Source organism: Egretta garzetta, unplaced genomic scaffold (assembly GCF_000687185.1).
Source record: "Egretta garzetta isolate BGI_Z169 unplaced genomic scaffold, ASM68718v1 scaffold204, whole genome shotgun sequence".
NCBI lineage: Eukaryota > Metazoa > Chordata > Aves > Pelecaniformes > Ardeidae > Egretta > Egretta garzetta.
In genome coordinates, this window is record NW_009259424.1 from 4,329,569 (window position 1) to 4,347,906 (window position 18,338).

General features: G+C 37.5%; 1 protein-coding gene across 1 annotated transcript in view; it reads right to left on the reverse strand.

Annotated features, from left to right (window-relative positions):
- Positions 1–18,338, reverse strand: part of BICC1 (BicC family RNA binding protein 1) — a 58,165-nt gene that overhangs the window by 16,485 nt on the left and 23,342 nt on the right. The window contains exons 3-8 of the mRNA XM_009637020.2: positions 9,770–9,849; positions 8,420–8,578; positions 7,420–7,473; positions 6,230–6,424; positions 5,009–5,260; positions 1,091–1,222 (exon numbers count right to left, since the gene is read on the reverse strand). Of these exons, the coding sequence (XP_009635315.1) occupies positions 1,091–1,222; positions 5,009–5,260; positions 6,230–6,424; positions 7,420–7,473; positions 8,420–8,578; positions 9,770–9,849 (872 nt within the window). The remainder of the gene's footprint in view (positions 1–1,090; positions 1,223–5,008; positions 5,261–6,229; positions 6,425–7,419; positions 7,474–8,419; positions 8,579–9,769; positions 9,850–18,338) is intronic.

The window sequence follows — 18,338 nt, forward strand, 5'->3', positions numbered from 1 at the left end:
GTGAGTAACACAACTACGTAACATGGATCTGCAACACACACCCCTCTTCTTAACACTCCCTCGCGGCTATCAGCAACACAGCAGTGTGAGACGGCATGAGATAACGGCCACTGAATTTGAGTAGCTGCTGGTGGACTTGACCGTAAGCTTTGGGATTTTGTATGCACTTGATAATGAGAATGAGTTAAGTCCTTTCTAAGAAAAAGAATTATTATTGTACCTTGGTGCTATTTGGTATATCAAATCTTAAATGCCCCAAGATCTAGAGCAGTGAACCAATAATTAAAATCTTATCTTCTCAGAGGTTTATACCTCAAAGTAGACAAAAAAGCTGTTTGTATTAAATTCAGCTATCCAATTCACAGCTGTCAGAGAATAAAGTAACACACGCTTGGAAAATTAAATTACAGAAAACATTATTTGTTTCTTGTACATTCTCTGCACGATGTTTCTTAGTACTGATTTTATATATCCCCAACACAGAGAAGCTTACTTATTGACACGATGGAACGGTCATTTAATACTTTGAAATTTTTGTCTGTTGTGGCATTCTATACAACAATGCAGATAACCGAGTCTCCTATCCGTACTCGCTTGAGCATTTTGCAATGAACATCTCCCATTACAGGTATTTTGTAAGTCTGTTTCTTGTGGTTCTTTTCAACATCTTGTGTAGAACACAGACTTTTCTCATAGTCATATTATTTGGGTTATTTTTATTTTTTTTTTTTCCTGGTGGCTGTTTAATTCTAATTCTAAAGAACACCGCACTCACATGGGGGAGCTGCAATTTAAGATGCATTTCTTTAAAAACAAATCAAGAGTAGTTCTAGTCAGATACAATTATCTCCTCATAGTTTATTTCTTTTATCAGTATCTTCCATACAAAAGCTAATCTCTGTATTGTCAAATATTTAAGGTAAAAGTCAAATTACCATATTGAAGAGTAGTTGTAAATTAGTATTTCAAGCATAAAATATATACAAGTTCACGATCCATTAAGTTAGGGAGGAGAAGCACACATGTCAACTCATCAGCTCCGAAAAGTTGTCATGAAAGCCTAAAAAGAATACATTAGCTTTCCACCAACCTTGCTTGGTTGCTTTGGCTTCGGTTTGATGCTTATGAAGACATCTAACTGCTCCATTAGCTGTGTTATAAACTGTGGTTCTACTTCAATTTCTTCCTTCATATCAAACATGAGCACAAGAGGAAGGCAACCCTGAAAAAATAAGACACAAAAATTAATTAAAATTATAACCTACCCTTTTCCCATTAAAATGTTAGCAATAAACTGAAATACAGAGATTGTAACACATGTACCTCATGATAAAGTGAGATCAGAAAAAATAAAAAGGATGAAATTTTAAGTAAAGCCCTTTCCTTGTATGCAAGAATACAGGCGTATCTTTCTACCCTGGGATTCTGAACAAAATGTTCGGCTGTATAAGGGTGAAATGATTCGTTGAATATTTGACATTCCAATCAGCACATAGGTACCCTGCACTAGCTGCTTATACAGCCTTAGAGGTGTCCAGAGGATCCAAATTCAGAACCCACTATTACCCATTAAATCAGACCAAAGTATTGTCAGGAGTTGATAGCAGGACTCTCACATACTCAAATGACTCACATTAAACTATGTTTGAGATAAAGAAACACAATTCTGAAAAAACTGCTCTGTAAGAGCAAACCCTAAAAATCCTAAAGTTTTAGTATTTCAGGGGTTTCAAAGCTGCCATCCATATCACTGGAAAATACTTACCTAGCTGATCTAGGGCAGGGGAAGAGAAAGGTAAAAGTTAAGCTTAGGCAGATCAGCTAGGTAAGTATTTTCCAGTGATATGAATGATATCTTTGAAATACCTGAAATACTAAAACTTTAAGTTTAAAAAAAAAAACCAAAACAACCCAAAAATGCCCCCCTAAAAAAGCCCAAATCCTAAAAATAACAAACTACTCAACTGTCACAGGGTATCTAAAAATTACTATTAGATTGCTACTTCTCATAAAAATAACAAAAACAGAGGGTACAAAGTTGCTGAAAAACAAATCCTACTTTTTATGAATTTAGATTCACAATGCAGTAAGCACTGTATCACACGTATGAGGAAAAAAGCCACCGTAAGATACAGCCAGGGAAGTGCTCTTATTTCATCAGTTCCCTGCTTTTGCTTCAGAATAAAAAGCAGCAAATTGGTTTCTTTATTCTTCAGTTCAATAGCATTTTATATTTAAAAAGCACTTCTCCACAGTACCACCTATAGCTACACAGCACTTCATAAACTTTAAATATTAAAGTAATTTTAGCTTAAGGGAAGTTAAACAAGGCATCTTAACTATTTTGACTTCACAAAGGCTGACAAACACAGCTTAACTCCACAAAGTGAGCTTGCCTGAAAAGAACAGTTACAAATAACGTCCACTTAAAACCACTAAAATCGATAATAAAGGATTTTGTGGTAACAGAACTGTTGAGAATATTTTATACTTGGATGTACCAAAGGTTATTGTAAAAAAAGTTACATGAATTAATATCAGAAGGTGTCACCGAAAGGCTGCTGAATGAAAATGCAACTAAAGGTTAACAGGAAAAACCGGAAAGACAGAAACTTCAAAGTTGAAATGTCAGGTTTTATAAGCATATTAAAAGGCTCATTCTTTACACTACTGTTTTGTTATTTGTTTAGAGCGCATACGTGGTGATGATAGGAGAGGAACAGAACCAAATAATGTTCTTTGACAGGGTGAACAAAACTAAATATGTCTTCTGTGATTAAACATATTACAGTCCTCATTAATACATGCAAAACTAACAAAAAGTAAGTCTCAGTATTTCTAAGTGATGATCAAAATACACATGAAACCAAAGAGTCTGGAATGAGGGGAACACAGAACAAGAACATTTTAAACAAGACTCCAAACCCCTTTCGCTTAGATAAATTTTTAATTTTTGATCACAGGCTACCCTTTCTTCCTTTTACAATTTGCCCTCATCACTGAGTGTTGTCTTCACCGCCACACTGAATATATCCCTGCAAGCGATACGCTAACGATTAGAAACTGAGAACTCACAATGCTCGTCAGAGGTAAGGGATAGTCACAATTTATGCACGACAGAATTCATAGCCCTCTCAATGAAATAGGTTACTAGTTGATATTAAAGGTTCCACTTAGACATCCTGCTAAGCAATTTTTAAAGATAGCACCAATGCATTACATGTGTCCTAGTGTAAGGTATCTACGCGCTGCACTGCATTTTCTGTGCTGATATTGTAAACTCTGCCTCAGATCTCATCTCTTATGAGAATTACAGATCGCAACAGTTTAGTAGTTCAAAGAAACAATGTGGTATTTCTTTTCTTGGTATTGATGTTCAGACACTTCTAGACAGCTATTCCTAAGAGCCCTGCAGAGATCAAATCAGCATTTTTAAGTCCTCTCTTCAGTTCCATAGGGCACCTGTGCTGCCCGGCTGTGAAGCCGCACCAGCAGTATCCAGACCAAAGCAGAGGATCCGGCAGGAAATTACTCTGCAACACAGAAATCTCCTTCCACTGAACAACGCCCAAGAAGAAAACAAGTCAAGTGAAATTTACTTCAAAAAAAAGCTGAGAACGACCACAGCTATCTATTTATATGTAGGTATCAGCACGGCTGGCAAATTTAAGTGTTTTTATCTGAAGCTGAAAAATACGGTCTCTAAGTTGAGAATTGGAGGTTAAGTTTTATCTCGTGAGTTGCTTCTTCCCTCAGCTTTTCAAATGTTTCTTGTTTAAAAAGATATATTCCTCCTTTGCAAAACTGGCTTTTAAAACTTGTTTTATCTACAAAACTGGAAACAACAGTCTCAGGACATACAATGTCTGAGTTGAAACAGACCAAGTTTCCTGGTCAGCACAGTTCCTTAAAGGGTGATAGAGTAGACGTGATTTGGGATACTAAGTTGTCCTGATGTGTCTGGAATTAAAACAAATGTCAGTATTTTAAAAAAAAAAAAAAAATGCCCCTCACATAATTCTAAGTTTTGAGAGTAAAGGTGTACTTTGATGTTCATGTGATAGCTTGTTTGCATTTCCTTCTACTTCATGAACCTCCAGCAGAGCACAACTAAAGCCTCACCAAGGAAATACATAGAGTAAGGCTGGCTTTAGTATTTACAGATAATAGTAGCCTAGAATACAATAATCATGAATATAACTGTATGAACAGGCACCACGGTTTTGTTTTCCACAATAAAGCAAGGCACTGTGCAAAGCAAGAGAGATTTAGCCTTCTGGAACGTAATGGTATCACGGTTTATTCTGACACCAGCTTTGAATTGGATTCAAATCCAATTATCCCACGTGTTTCTCGTAAATATCCATATATATAAAAATCCGTGTACAAACATTAGTACTACAACAATGCTTAAGGCTCCTGTGAAGCTTAAAGGCCAATATAACAAAACCCTGTACAAATAATAACATTCATTCACCAGAGCTATTTTTATAAAAGGCCTTGTAGTACTGAGGCCATGGCACTAGAAAGAATGTGAGACTGCGGAATGAGTAGGAACTTCCTACGGTTCCCCAGTCTCCTTGAAAGCTCACCTACATAGGAACAAAGAAATTCCTGCCACTCCCTCCCCCCTAAAAAAAAACCCCTACTTACCTGACAAACATGGAAAATGCAGGTTGGCAAAGCAAACCAAGCAACCCCACCGCCCAACAACAACAAACCCCTCCAAGAATCTGCCTTGTATTTTTATTGTAAATTGAAATTGCTTACCTTGCATTTATATTGTCAGGGTCATTTTTCAAATCATGATACCAGAGATTACAAATATTTTAGATACCTACAAACACTGACAAAAATAGAGCACTCAACTCAGTCAGCTTTTTGCAGCATGAGTAGTAATCCTTCCTCTTGAAGGCTAATTTACATTTGACCAATAAATACCTGCCAAATGAGCGTAGTTTTTATAATGTGGCATTTTTTTCAAGCAAGTTTCACTGAAAGGACTTACCATGAGATATTGCCTGGCAAGACAGACAGACTCAATTGTGCCCTGGAGGTAGACAGTGGATTTCTTCTGTGGGTTACTAGGGTCAGGGAAATGGATCTGAGCACCAGTCCTCTGCATGATATGTTTGATGTTACTGCCATTTCGACCCATCATAAAGAGATGATGCTGCGCTGCAATGTCTAGTTGAGTGCTTACAGGGATTGCAGAGGCCAGGCTCCCAGCTAGGTGTTCTAAAAGCATGGCTGTTCCTTCCTGCGGGGGAAACGCAAGAAACCACTGAAACAGTGCTCACAGGCATACAAAATGACACTCCCTTACTTGTCAGGCACACCACATGCAAGATAAAGAAAATTCTGCTTTGTTTAAAATCCCGATTGATTTGTTAAAGGTAACAGATGGACTGAACTCTACCTACTATGCCCATTTTATGACCAAGCTCAGCGTTTAATTGCCACTGTAAAAGGCAGTGAGACAATGTCGAATGGTTTGGTCCCTGTAGACCTTCTGTGCCCACATACAGGAATAAGAAAGTCGATAGAGATTTATTTGGGTAGGTATCCTTGCAAAATTTGTCTTTCAATTTGGGCCTAAGACGTTCTTACGGGCTTGAGATACAGACATTGAGACCGTATCAATCTATCTCACTGCCAATTGTTAACAAGGGAATTTTATTATTTTATTAAGATAAACAGGCTCACGGCAGTTCCTTTACTTGACTGTCAAATTCACAGCTCCCAATTCTGGTTTCGCAAGACCAGTTTTACTGACTGTTAGGGCAACTTTCAAGGTTATATTATTTGAGTGCACACTGAGAAGATCAAAGCATGAAGAATTCATGGGGGTTTTTTTGTTTGGTCATTGGGGCTTTTTGGTTTTGTGGCTTTTTTTTTTCTTAATTAAAAGATGGGTAAGAATAGTACAGATTCAGAATTGCTGGAAACCCGAGCAGGTGTGCAAGAGATGAAAAACAGATTAAAAGTTTGTGCTAAACTGTGCTAAATCCTAAACATAAACCTATTTTCTATGTGTTTTTACACCTCAAGTATACCAGATAAGTTTAAAAAAAAACCAAAAAACCCAAACCCCTAAACCCTCAGGCTTCAAAAGTGATTATACAATAACAACATGTACTGATGAGGTATAGCGTTAATATAATTCTTAAATATCTGAATTGCGATTATACTTATGACATGCAAGAACCCAATTAAGATGATACATTACCTTCACAGCACTAGTGTTATTTTGTGACCCTCTGACAATGACTGTAGCACCATACATTCGAGACCGTTGTTTAAAGGAAACTGAAATATTATACGTCTGAGATATATGCTGAATTGTGGGAGAATTAGGATCTGGGATTGGTTGGAGAATTCCAGCAATAGGCAATTCAAACATGAGTACCAATGGAAGCAGCTCCTACAACAACATTGAAGAGCAAATACTGAAAATCGAAATCATACTCATTAAAACTACAATTTTATTACTGAATCATTATGTATTGGTCAGTGGTGATTAAACTGATGTAATACATCTTTTGCCCGCTGTTCATTGATTAAAGTATTACATCTTGAGTTGGAAAAAGGCACCGATCTTTCCAGGGACACAGAATTTTTTGTTTTGTGTGGGCTTTCTGTTTGTTTGGGTTCTTTTTTTCCAAAATAGCAAGATCTTTTGCAACTATGTAGCAACAATAAAGCCAGGTAATTTCCCATACTTATCCATGAAGACCTAAACACAGGTCAGTATTTGTAAACTTTCCAGGAGAAGTCTCTTTTCTGTCCTGGATTAATTTGAGCTCTGAAGTCAGCTGCAAGGCTACATAAACATCAGCTTCTTCCATGACTGCCGAGACCAAGGTTGTGTAAGTGATGTATCTGACTACAACAACTGCAAAGTCTTCATAAAGTATTAGATTTATTATTATCCATGCCAAAATACACATACAAATCAAAACTAGAATGTAAAGATAGAAAAGTACTACGGAGAATGGAACTGAATTCCACCAAATTATTTACACAAATTATACATGAAAATGGTTAAAATGAAAGAGGCAGCAATTGCCTTTCCTAAGTCATAGATTCACACAGGATGCCTGAGCTTCTACAGGCCATCTGTGCAGGGTGAGTTAAGATGCAATTTTAGACACAGCATGGGATACTTTACATCTTGCTTATACTATAGACGTCTTGTTCAAGATCCACCTTGGGCTAGTTAAAAATTTGGCCAGAATGTGAATCACTGTTTTTATAATACCCTTTGCATTTTACTTGTACGGATAGTCACGTTGTTCCCATATTTCTGCTGCCATAAGACAGAGCCAGACAACCCTAGCGTTCTCAAAACTATATCTATATTATTTTTTTTTCTTTCAGCTGTTTTCAAGGGAACACTATACCAAAATAGACTATTACCCGAATTCTAACTCTTGCGGACTCCACTCCAGCTGGCTGTCCTGCAATAGACACCTGGAAGAGCAAGAATATAGAAAACATAGCATCACATTTTCAAATGAGGCAGTGGAAGTTATTCAGATACCCATGTTTGGTTTTTTTTAAAAAAATAAATTAAAAAATCAACACTTATTTTACAGCTGGTGACATCCCAAGTGTTCTCTAAATAGTAGCTGAAAACTAAAACCAGTTTAAAACAACCAATCTATGAATATTATAGCATCTTTGGTTACATGGGCTTAAACATCTAGAAAAAGCCCGATATGTCCAACAGTACAGCTGTTTGGATCACATAATGGAATTACTACTGTGTACGTGTGCTTGATGCTAATACTCCACAACAGTAGGTTTTCTTGAATGTTTTGAAGTTACTGCATTCTGCTCAGCAGCCACTAGGATGCAAAAGAGGGAATTCTAAATACAGCCATGAAAGCCTTGAAAGTAAACACTCCGGTAACATTAGCATTACAAAAGAGGTACAATTCAGGTTCAACGACTTATTCTAATAAAGTTGAACTCGTACCACAGGATATTCATTTTTGCTAGATATGCACCAAGTTTAGGTTTCAACTAAGTTACACTGTAAGCCAAAAGCATTGAGAAATTAATCAATATGCTAAGTAAGGTAGGTGTTGAACAGGAAAAAATTTACAAAAGCAGTGCTTTTCATACCATTTCTCTACCATTAACACCAAGTTGTTGACTTCTGTGTGCTCAAAATCATGTTAGTTTATGAAAAATAAAGTTATTCATGAGCCATCACAAATCGTTTCCATCTGTTTTTAAACATTTGCTCACTCAGGGCCCATGCTTTCCACAGAGTGCAAATACCAAAAATTTATTTCCCTGAACATGAACTCATCCATCCCCCAAAAACCCAAATTGACGAAAGAAGTTTAGAAATGTTTTATACTCTCAGGAATTACAGCATAAACAAGTTAAAATATTGAACAATACTTACTTGGTTGCTTTTCTCTGCTTGATTATTCCTATTTGAGTCTGGAAAATGGATATGACATCCTGTTTCCTCCATCACCTTTTTAATATTATTGCCACCTTTACCTATCACATGAGAATGTTCTGTATGTGAAACATCCATCTTCAAGGTTACCCGATTGCTCTGGAAATGAAGCACCCATGATTAGATGTGTTCAAAGGAGAACCTGAGTATTTTAGAGTAATGTAACCTCAAGAACGATGTTCAGAGTTGTATTTCCAAAGTACTTTTGCAGAGGCTTAACTGGCTTAACTTCTACTCGAGGAAGATGTTTTTAACATGGGTCACAGTCAGACACTAAACCATTCACATTTTCTTTCCATAACATGGAAACAAATACCCCGAAGATACATCTTCAAAAAATGTTTAAGGCTTTTCCAACGTGCCCTAGCTTTTAGCCACTGTGACTTAAATGTCCTGTTGCAATCCATTCTAATTTATTTTAATTCTGCGTTCTTTCAATTGCAGTCAGACACCCCTGTCTGATCTGAAAGGATCATACGATGAAGACTTTGGCAAATCACAAAGCCACGGGACCTACAGCAACAGGATTTTTCCCTCCTTTAAACAAACATACCAAATTTTTCTGGTACATCAATTTTTAAAATATACAAACACTGCCTACAGCTGTTCTTAAAATCTATATTGTTAACAGTCCATAATAATGTTGCTAACAGTTGTGCAAAAAAAGGTTGTGCTTATCACTGGAGTGTTCCTTTTGGCAAGCTGTTTAGAGAACCAGAAAGTTGGTTTACAGCTGCGCAGAAGCCATATACGCTGCCCCAAAGGACTTACTATTGCATGAAAAGAAAATCTGATGCACATACAAGACCCCTGGCCAAAATCTAGACGTTTTAGAAATTCTGGCCGTAATGTTTCAGAGCGTAAAAATGCAGGAGGAGTTAAAAACAGAACTGCATAAATGTTCCTAAAATTGAATTTCAAACAAAACCCAAATTTTAGTTTTGCTGAAGTGGCTGCATAATCTATTGTTTGCAGTGAAGCTGTATTTCAGATTTTAAAGTAAAAAAAACCCAGTCCAATGAACAAACTATGATGCTTTTAGCCATATGGTTGGAAATATTATTTTTATATAGTTCAGATGTGGAAAAAAGTGCTTTAAGCAAGTATTTTCTTGTTGCATGTTTAAATATGTGTGCATACACTACATATCATCATCCAGAAGGGGGTATATCTGAGGCTTTGCTTTGGAGCATCCATAAATCCCTTCTGTTTAAATAAGCCCATTTAAAGAGATCAATGTCACCACAAAATTAGGGCTTAAGGTGTCATTCTAAATAAGTTATTTCTTACTTTTGTGTCCAAGACAGACATGATTTTCTCTTTCGCTTCTTTAACATTTTCCTTTTTTCCAGAGACTTTAATATGGGGATCTATAAAAGAAATAAAGACTTTTAAGAAAAATACAGTAAAATAGCTATCAAAAATTTCCTCACTGCTTAAACAAATTTGAATCCATTATTTATAGTTCAGCAATAAATCGTACCACCAACCTTTGGGATTCAGTTAAAACCCAAACGTATCATTCCATCCCTTCAGCCCCACGGTTAGGATTACCAGCTGAGTTTATTAAACATGATAACCAACTTAAAATAAATAGAAATCAAATGCCAAATTTACATCACAGTATTAAAAACATTGTCTGCAATGCAATTACATAGCTAAGCCATCACGTCTTCTCAAACAAATATTAACAGAGAACAACTGAAAGTTTTTTTGACAGCCTTACTCAAGACAACGAGTCAACCCAAGACTATTAGACAATGTCTAAAAAACCCCTCAAACTGAAACGCACCCTATTCACAACTTTGTTGTATTTATTTAGTGTCTAGAACTGTCCTTTGCAGTTTTAACCTGGCAATAAAGGTGCTTCCACAGGAAGTTTTCTGATTGAAGTTATCACATAAAATTTAAATGACACTCAAATAATAAATCAAATCTTCTAAGTGTCAAATATACAAATTAAGGTTTGCTACTAAGCTATATACCCGGGAGGAACACCAGCTGACAGCAGGTTTTGCCCAGTGAGATCTAAAACATTGATTCTACAACTACAACATGCTTCGGTTTACATTATAATTTTCAGATCGTTGTCCTTAAACAGCAGAAGGTGATGTGCTGAGCTATCAGGTACAGTTCTGCATCCTGGAATACACACCTGGTCGGAAAGTACAGAACTGACTTTGGAACTCAACCAAATACCAAATGACTCCAAAAAAAAAAAAAGAAAAGTGAAAATTACACATTAGATAGTTCAGCAGCACCATCTGGTGTCCAGAAGCATCAAGTGCCACAATGCAAAACCACTGTCAAAACATTAAATATAGGTTCAATTAAAAGAAAAATATCCCCACCTACCACCCAAATTGTTAAGTATTAGAAACAAGGCTATGATTTTGCAGGTAATGCCTATTTTTCTTTCCCCAGTTCTTGAGCCTTCTGCCCTTTTGCAATGTAACAGTGCTGCTTCTCCTGTGATGGGATGAACTGACCTCAAAAAAAAATTCTAAACCCTCTCCTGGCTAACGAATTAGACAAATTCATTATGCTGAACAGATACATACATCTTAGGATATATAAAATACATTGGCAGGAGAAAACATGGCCATAACACAACATATCTGCCTTTCCCATCATCTCCATGATTGAAATCACTTCACTACTAAAGAAATGCCAAATAATACAGCTTCAGATTGTAAACCTGTTGCATTCAATTGAATATTCAAACTATTTAAGCCATGCCTGGATGCCCTTTTCATCCCAACAATAAAAAACCTCTAGTCTTTACCACTGGGAAGTTCTGAGCACATTCAGCTGGGGCTACAGAAACACGGAAGGAACACAGGATTCTCTGCCAAGTCTCATGAAAGTGAAGAAAAATGCAGCATTCTGAGTTCTGAGAAACGGATATATTTCATTTTTAAAAATGGAAAAACTGTAGTTGCAAAAACATGGTGTGCATACAGAATCTACAGAAGCTCCAAAAAATCTGCTGCTTCAGCCTTTTTTACAATGGAGCAAAGTAAAAAAAAAACCAAAAAACAAAACAGTCTTAAGGGCAATTTTTCTTTTCTTTTTTAAGTTGACAGTAAGCCATGTGGTTCTAATGTGTTTAAGCTGTGAATGATATTTGAAGTGGATGTTTCAGGCAGAAATTCCCAGAAGCAGATTCCAGCACACCATGTATGCTCCAAGTGCTCTTTAGAGGCAACCAGGAAAAACACAAAACCAGAAAACCACCACGGGGCTGATTTTCACATATTTGTAAACATTATATTTTAATTCATGTTTGGTCATGAGTATGAAAAATATCTGAAATAAGCCTGGCATCCTATTAGTACTGAAGAAGATTACTACCATTCTGTAATACTATTTGTTTAGCCATGGGTGAGAATACATTTTAGAATATCTAATCAAAATGTACAAATATCTCAAGGGCAGATGTCACGAGGACAGAACCAGACTCTTCTCAGTGGTGCCCAGCGACAGGACAAGGGGCAATGGGCACAAATTGAAACATAAGAGGTTTCAGTTGAATATGAGGAAAAACTTCTTACTCTGAGGGTGACAGAGCACTGGCACAGGCTGCCCAGGGGGGCTGTGGAGTCTCCTTCTCTGGAGATATTCAAACCCTGCCTGGATGATGTCCTGTGCAACCTGCTCTAGGTGAGCCTGCTTTAGCAGGGGAATTGGACTGGATGAGCTCCCGAGGTCCCTTCCGACTCTTGCCATTCTGTGATTCTGTGAAATACCTATTTTTTCCATTTCTCACCTCAGTTAGACTCCTCTTTTTTTATTGATACTGCCAGCTTCAGCAAAAAAAAAAATAAAATAAAAAAATCCCATATTTCTACACTTCTCCCCTCTTTGTTCTTTTTAGAGGAAAAAAGCTTAATTACTCAATTTAAAAACAAAAGCAAAGAAGAATCCACAAAGCAAAAAGGAATCCACTGACGCCAGTGACAATTCTAAAACATGCTATGAAATCTTTCAAAATTGGTCTTAAGTACCCTCTCCTTACTTGACTTCTCAATGACACAGTGGTTGGTAATGGATATGAAGCAACTTGTTTTTAAGTTAACGGAACTCTTCCTTTGAGACTCGCTCACTCTTTGCTTGAAGGAAACACAATTTAGATACGACATCCAAAACAAAATTTCACATGAGAAGAGTTACTTGCAACTAATAGAGTTTGAATTCTTTGAACTGGCTTTGCAGGAGTTGAAAGTACATTGAAATTATGGATGATCTGCAGGAAAACCAACAGGTTTTCCCAAATAATACTGAATCAACAAACAGACAGATCATTTCAGGAATTGCTTAAAAATTCAGAGGAGCAATCAGACCATATAATCTGATTTTCTGTGTATTACAGACCCTTAAATTTCTCATAAATACCTCCCTGTGGACTCAGTTAGCTTGTTTGCATTGCAGTTCCTCTGGAAAATGTGGGAAGTTGAAAAGCATCTGCTCTAGTGGGTCATCAGTTTCAGCCTCCCAGATTTGTGCTGGATTTGTGACGTGGTTTGCACTCAGACTCACTGGATCTTGTACTCCCTCCCTCCCCGCCCCCCGAGATTAAAGATCCCTTGAGTGTTCAATAGCATCTTCCTGTGAAGGTCCATATATGCTAAGCAAATGGCCTATCATTAGGCCAACCCTTTTTCTGAGCCCAACCCTAAATACTCTAATTTGACCGTTCATTAAGAAAAAATGAGCTAAAGAAGCTGCCTGTTTCTTTTCCTGGCTGAATTATTTATTTTCAAAGTAAAGGACTTGCTGTTTCTGTTTTTAAACACCATACCACAGGAGATAATAAAAAGGCAAGGTTCTCCCAAATTTCTTGGAAGCCCAGCGCAGATCACGCTGCATTTGACATCAAACAACTGAAAACAGAGAAAAGCAGTCACTAATGGGATCAGCATTTACCTTCCATTTCAGTTTTCTGCTAAATCTGAACTATTTTGTGGAAAAGACTGTAACTGGATAGCATCTGAAAATTGTTTTCAGAATTTCTATCTGAGTAGGAATGAAATGACTATGTAAGGTCTCTGTGCTTCGATACAGGGGAGCAATTAAAATAGTTGACTTAAGCTTTCTAAATGTTTTCTGAAGCTATTGCCACCAATAAGGAGCCAAATATATTAAAAATGGTTCCAGACAATTTGTTACTTCTTGGCACCACAAACTTCGGGTGTTCAGTACTTGTGCATGACAAGGGATGTCTGTTTGCTATTGTATTGACATTAGACTAGGCTGAACATGAGACTTTTCTCCACCACCTATTTTCCAGGTGCAACTATTTATCCCATGGATTTACAGTTTAACTTTTTAATTTGGAAAAAAATGTATTACCTTGCCTTAGTACTAAGACAAAAATATTTGTTGCATAAAGCTCTACATTTAATATTTGTAGTATCTACAGGGTGCAACTGCAGCAATGGATTCTCAACGAGGTCCAAACCAAGATAATTAGCACTCTTAACAGTCTGAAGAGGACTGTCAGGCATAAAGGTATAGCAGGTGTAACGTATGTAAGGTACTGTCAATAGAGATAAGCATAAACTCACCCTCCAGTTAGTACCTAGACTGACCACAGCACCTGCACAGCCTTAACTGGAATGAGACCACCCAGTGATCAAGACCAACTGATTCCCACAGAAATGGCTCTTGGTGAGACTAGGGCCATAACAATGCCATTTTCGTCCAGATAACAACCAGACCAGATCACCAAGACATTAGGCCATTCTTCGTCCCTGAAGAACACTGGTTATGGTATCTATTTTTACTGGGGGGAAAAAAAAACCAAACCAAAACATTCCCTCACTTTGGGGTTTTTTTGGTTTGTTTTTTTTTTAAGCTTTTGAACAGAACTGGGAGTGTACTTCAAATAAAACTAGAGTTACAGCAAAGAAAAGCTGCCTACCACAAATGAAGAGATGAGACAAACTTATTTGCAAACACAGAGCAATGACTTTGGAAGTCGTCTGTGTGCTAAAAGCTTCTAAGGCTCTAATGCTCTAAATACAAGTGTAGCATCATAAACTGGAAAAGAGTTTGACTCATAAGAAACAACATGATTAATGCCTTGCAAAATATAAAAAATTTCACTGTGTAGTAATCAATTTTGATGGGGAGTATCCTTTTTCCTTAGAATGGAAAAGACGAATTTCATTTTAACAGATTCTCCCTCCCCTCTTTCTCAAGAACGGGGGAATATTTACATTAAACAGAAAGCTGAAGTTGCACAACAGAAAACGCTGAAGTTTTTGTCAGTCTTCATTTTGCCAGACTCCTGCCTTGAAGTGGCCTTTTATTGCTCCTATCCTCAAATTCCTCACTCCACACTTTGGCAGAGTTTCCACCTCCTTGGTCTTTGTCCACAGCTATACCAGCAAGCCTCCGGCTTTTTTGCTACTATTGTGTGTGACATTTCAGTAAACAAAATAGAATTCCTCCAAGTAAAAATATGTTTGTGCCAGTGCAAATGCATCTACGCTAACTTTTGCCAGGCAACAAGTATTTCAAATAATTAAGACTTTTAACTGTGTAAGCCTCTCCTGCAAATCAGACATTACATTTAATGTCTGGGCAAGCTCTTCAGACCACAGCTATGCATCTAGTTTGTTTACAGGATGAACAGACTTGACTTAAGTTACAGAAATGCCATCAGTCTAAAAATAGCTAGACAACTAGGCAACACCAGGGCAGATGACAGTCATTCTTAAGTAGTTGATTAAGATCTGAATAGCCCACGAGTATTACAGAACTTGAGCCATTCAAAGAAAAACAAAGACAAAAGAGACCTAGCAATTTTAAGGACAAGTTATGAAAACATCTGCCCCCAAATTACTAGCAAAACCACACTAAGCTATACGAGAAGTTAGAATAAAGAGAAAGCCAAAAGAACACATGTAAGTTGGTATGTTCTCAACCGAAAGAGCGAGTACATTATTCACCCTACAACAACGAGATGAAGCATTGGTCTATAGAACAAGTGAATTAATCAAAAAGGTCAAGTAGGACTTCCGAATTAATATGGAAAGAGGGATAATTGCATTGAAACAATTTATTTAATGCTTTTAAATAAATTAGGAAATACTGTGTGTACAGTTGTTAGAGTGTGGATATTCACTGACCAAACTAGATGACAGCCAAGACAGACTTGAAATAGGCTCAACTCTATTCCCACGGGGAGAAAACATAAAGGCTAGAAGTGTGCAGCAAATGCTCATGATTAAGAGCATAAAGCAAAGTAATTTGTCACTTGGTCACTTCTTGCTGTTGGCTTATCAGCTTAAAAGAATTCTCGCCCTCTTTCCAACGCACCTCAGTGCACTTACTTTGCCTCCCGGTATCTAAACCACAGAAGGAAAAAAAAAAAAGCTACTCATGCATTGAGGCAGAACGTAACGGGCCGTTTCCTACTGCAGACTCCCTGCGTATCCCCAGGCAAATCACTCAACAACATGGGGCGCTTTGTTTTGGGTTTGGAGGTTTTTTTGTAGTTTCAATTAGGCTACAGCAACTTCATCTCTGAACAAGTTTTCAACTAGCCAGCTTAGGCATGATCAAAAGCCTACCCAAAGCATCACAAAACTTGACATGGGCTGCAAGCAATTAGTAGTGTCTTCAGAGTAGACATATCCGGAGGCTCTGGGCATTCTAGGGGATCTGTTTATCTGTTTGTTGTGGACAAACAGCTGATTACGAAACGTCCTTGGGAAGAGCTAGAGCCACTGCCTATGTGTGCGCACACACTATTGAAAGACTTTGTCTTCTCAGAACTTTTTGACTCTTAGCCTTCTTCCCCCTTACAGGCATCTAACTCCATACCATCTTCAGAAGAATTTCTGTCCTACTCTGAATATGTTGCACTGCTTCTGCCCCAGCTCTAGGGAATTCAGTTTACACTAAACCATCCTTCGCTCTTTTTACACTTTGGTTGCTGTTACGTAGTCACCCGAAGAGCATTTAATAGCAGAGCATTGCTTTTCAATCCTCCACTGAAACAACTGTATGATGGTGAAGCCTCCTTATTTCTTTCCACCATTTATAAAAATACATGTATATACACACATACATACACAGACACACATACACTCATGAAGCAGAGACTGGGTAAAACATCAACAACCTTACACAGAAAAACGACGAAATGCTGTGCAACATCTGGTGGAGCAGAGAAGAGAGTCTTGTTTCTCAAAGATTTCACAGTGTAGTTCAAAAGAAAGCTTTAAAACCTGTAATAGGCTACTTTAAATAAAGCTGCTACTTACAGTGAAATAGCTGTTTGATTTAGTCTCACAAATGAAAAGAAATAAAACAAGGTGCACTTCTACATCAAATCATAGCTGAATCCCACATTCAGGTCCCTTAGCAGCCTTGAAACATCCCAGCAGAACACCAAAAATTAATGTTCAGAATGCCCAGAATTAAGTAAAAATTAGCCAGAAACATCAGATAAGCTTTTTTTTTAAAAAAAAAATCAGTTACCTGTACAACTTATTATTTTTGGAGAAATAAACTACTGAAGACTGGATTTCGGACCCAGTGAGAGAGGAAATGAAGTTGAAAAGACTTCTCTTAAAGCAAGAGCAAAGAGGTAAGACAAGGAAGAGGTAACAGAACATATGGCAATTTAAACAGAAAAGTGACCGGATTTGAAGGGAGAAGGGGAAGGCCAAGGTGGAGAAGAAGAAAACCTGAAAAGAAGAAATGAGAATGAATTAATTGTAATCACCCAGAGTCTCCATTTCAGTTACACAATTTTAGTTTCTTACCACCATAATTAGCTTAAATTCCTTATTTTACTTTTTCTAAAGAAGGTCATTAGGGACATTTCATAATGCATTCAAACACTCAGAGGCACACGCCATGCTGCAATTCTGCTACTTCTTGGGCAGTTGTTCTTCAGCCTTTAGCCGAAGCAGCCACCCAAAGCAAGGCGATCTCTCAGCAGGACACAAAGTCTGCAATGTCTCATTTTTTCAGCATGGAACCATTGAATTCACAGTTCATTACTTAAATGTCTGTTGCCATTGTATCTGAAAGCACAAACACAGAAGCCCAATGCCTGGGAAAGAAAATAAGAAATAAAGGGAAGAAAAAAAAAATCTGTAGTATTAGAGGATCAACTTAATAGAGGTCTTAAAAAAACAACCCACAACATTCCTATCAAAAATAACACCATTGTATCTTCACTCCACACAGGCTTGTATTCAAGGTTACAATTTTGATACATAAGCCTCAAGATAATTTTAGGTTCTTACATACACATATTTGCAAAAAAGGCATTGTAGCTGTGTTTTTCCAAACAAAAAGCATCATAGCATCTGACTTATGAGCCTAAACTCATGCCTTCAGGCTCAACATTATATTTTTAGAGGTTCTTATTTCAACTGTGCTTCTGATGAACAGGGTGAAAGGGTTTTTTGCCTTGTTTTAAACAAAAAGAAAAATAAAAAGTCCAATAAAGAAACATCTGTACAATCTTCTTGAGAGCTAACCAAGTAGCAACAGCTATATGAAGTACATGAAAATGATTCCCATTTCAAGTTACAGCAAGGCATAGTCAGATCACGCATTATGAGTCTATTTGCCCTTCAAAGGGTACCTCTAAGCTGCCCACCCCACCCCAAACATAGGGAGTATAAATGCACAACACCAAGCACTTCATCAGTTGCCAGGTGAAGATCTGAAGTGCAATGCACGTGGTGCAAAGATGAACACCCCACAGAGGAGCGGAGCACCCCAGTGAGGAGGTCCCCATCAGCAAACAGCCTCTGCAAGAGCAGGAGATTACAGGCAGGTTCCAGTGGCAAATATTGGAGGCAGAGCAACAAGTAGCTCGAAAGCTGGA